At 36.7% G+C, this 1,953-nt stretch overlaps 1 protein-coding gene across 1 annotated transcript in view; it reads right to left on the reverse strand.

The window, feature by feature from the left end:
* The window catches only part of LOC106868348 (protein sel-1 homolog 3), a 58,071-nt gene that overhangs the window by 47,465 nt on the left and 8,653 nt on the right, over window positions 1-1,953 (reverse strand). Inside the window, exon 6 of the mRNA XM_052968032.1 lies at window positions 1,437-1,552. Coding sequence (XP_052823992.1) covers window positions 1,437-1,552 — 116 coding nt within the window. The remainder of the gene's footprint in view (window positions 1-1,436; window positions 1,553-1,953) is intronic.

Genomic DNA, 1,953 nt, shown 5'->3' on the forward strand with positions numbered 1-1,953 from the left:
ATATATATATATATATATATATATACATATGAAATTTTGAATTTAGTTCATAGACTCTCAGTACTACCTTTGTAAACTGCCATGGGTCTGTGGACCCCAGGTTGGGAACCACTGATCTACATCAAAAATAATAAAACAAAGAACTTCAAAAAACTACAAATGAAATATTTGAAATTCACTGCTTTAAAGAGAAAGACACGAGAAATACACATTATTACTTCATTGATTTAGGAGGCATGCAACACTGTATGGTGAGGTGAGAAAAGTGGTGACAGGAATTTAAAACATCAAACACAGAAAAGTGAAATAATAAAAAGGGGAGCAAAAAAGAAACAGATTTCAAGTAAAGCTTTAACAGTTCTACACGTGATAAGAACATCCACCATTTCCACCACTACCACCACCATAACATATTGATAAACATATTTCCATTGCAATATCTATTTTCTCATGCTGGAAAATAATTCAGCTCCGAACGATGCCAACACTTTAAAAATACTGTTCACTTATCTGAGATGGTGCAGTTATTTAACACAAACACAGTCTACAGCACAATACCCACCAAAATACCCAATTCCACTGGGTGAATTTTAAATTAAGCCCTTCGTTCCCTATACAGCATAGGTCATAAATGACTTTTCTCCATTGTTCACAATTCTTCAGTTGGACCCCTGCTTTTTCAGCTCTGCCTTAGTATCCCACCTCCAGATATTTTTAGAGCATCCGCTCTTCTGTTGGGACCAGACATGTGATGCAGGATGTTGGCTTCCTTTGGGATTTTGCCAGGCACATCATATGTTTCCCTGACGAAAGGCTTTTCAAGTTTTGTCGCTTCTAAATTTTCATCAATGTTTCCATAACTTCATTTTTTCTAAGCAGGGATGCTCTACACAAACTCATGTTTATCTCTGGAAACAGGTGACCCATATTAGTCTGTATACTATCCTTTGATCTATCTTGAATGGGAGGCCCTAGCAGGTGTTTGTGTTCCAATGATTAACAAACCTTAATTGACTCATGACCGTTTAGCCATTTTTTGCCCTCATTAATACTGTTATAAGGTTTTTGACTCTCCCAAAGTAACAAGTTATACATAACACCTGTCAAAATCACTTGATTCACTTGATTCTTCTCATTATGCCTTCAGTACCCCAGCTATCTAAACCACCTTCACATTAAACCACTTGTTCACTTCTGTCTCTCCAGAACTGCAATCTCCTAAACTACCATCATTTTTACAACAGGCCTTGCTCTGCAGACGCACAAGCTGTATATCAATTGCCTTAACCTCATCAGCCTAGGAAACCAGCAAATATCATGGACTCTTCTTACTCCTCCTCTTTTCCCCGCTTCTAAACACATTCTTTAAAACTTGGATTATAAAGAAAACGGGGGTGGGGTGGGGTGGGGTGTGGTTAGAAAACTTATTACTGTACCTTATTGGAAGCTATAGAAAATACAAGTCGGAACCATTGATGAAGAGGAAGTTTAAATGGTGTTAAATTTGCCTCAGATCTTCCGTTCTTCATTATCATCTGAACATGGAGCTTACCTGATAAACAAGAATTTAAGATTGAGATAGTTTTCAGAAAATAACATTATCAAATTTCAGAATTAAGAGATATTTCCTACTTATGTGTATGCATGTCAATTGTGTATGTATGAACGATAACTCTTTTCAAGGTCCATAACTCAGGTTTACCTTGTTTCCTTATGATTAGATTTTTTTTATCTATCTCTCTATCTATCTATCACTCGTCCAACTTCGTTTGTTTCCGTAGAATTTATCAAATTAGAAAACGCAAACTTAATATAAAAATATATTTTCTGAAATTGCAAATTATTTAAAATACGGAAACAAACGAAGGTGGACGAGTGGTAGATAGAAAGAGAGGGGGGAGAGGGAGAGAGAGGGAGAGAGAGAGGGAGAGAGAGAGGGAGAGAGAGAGAGAG

This window comes from Octopus bimaculoides, chromosome 5 (assembly GCF_001194135.2).
Source record: "Octopus bimaculoides isolate UCB-OBI-ISO-001 chromosome 5, ASM119413v2, whole genome shotgun sequence".
Lineage (NCBI taxonomy): Eukaryota > Metazoa > Mollusca > Cephalopoda > Octopoda > Octopodidae > Octopus > Octopus bimaculoides.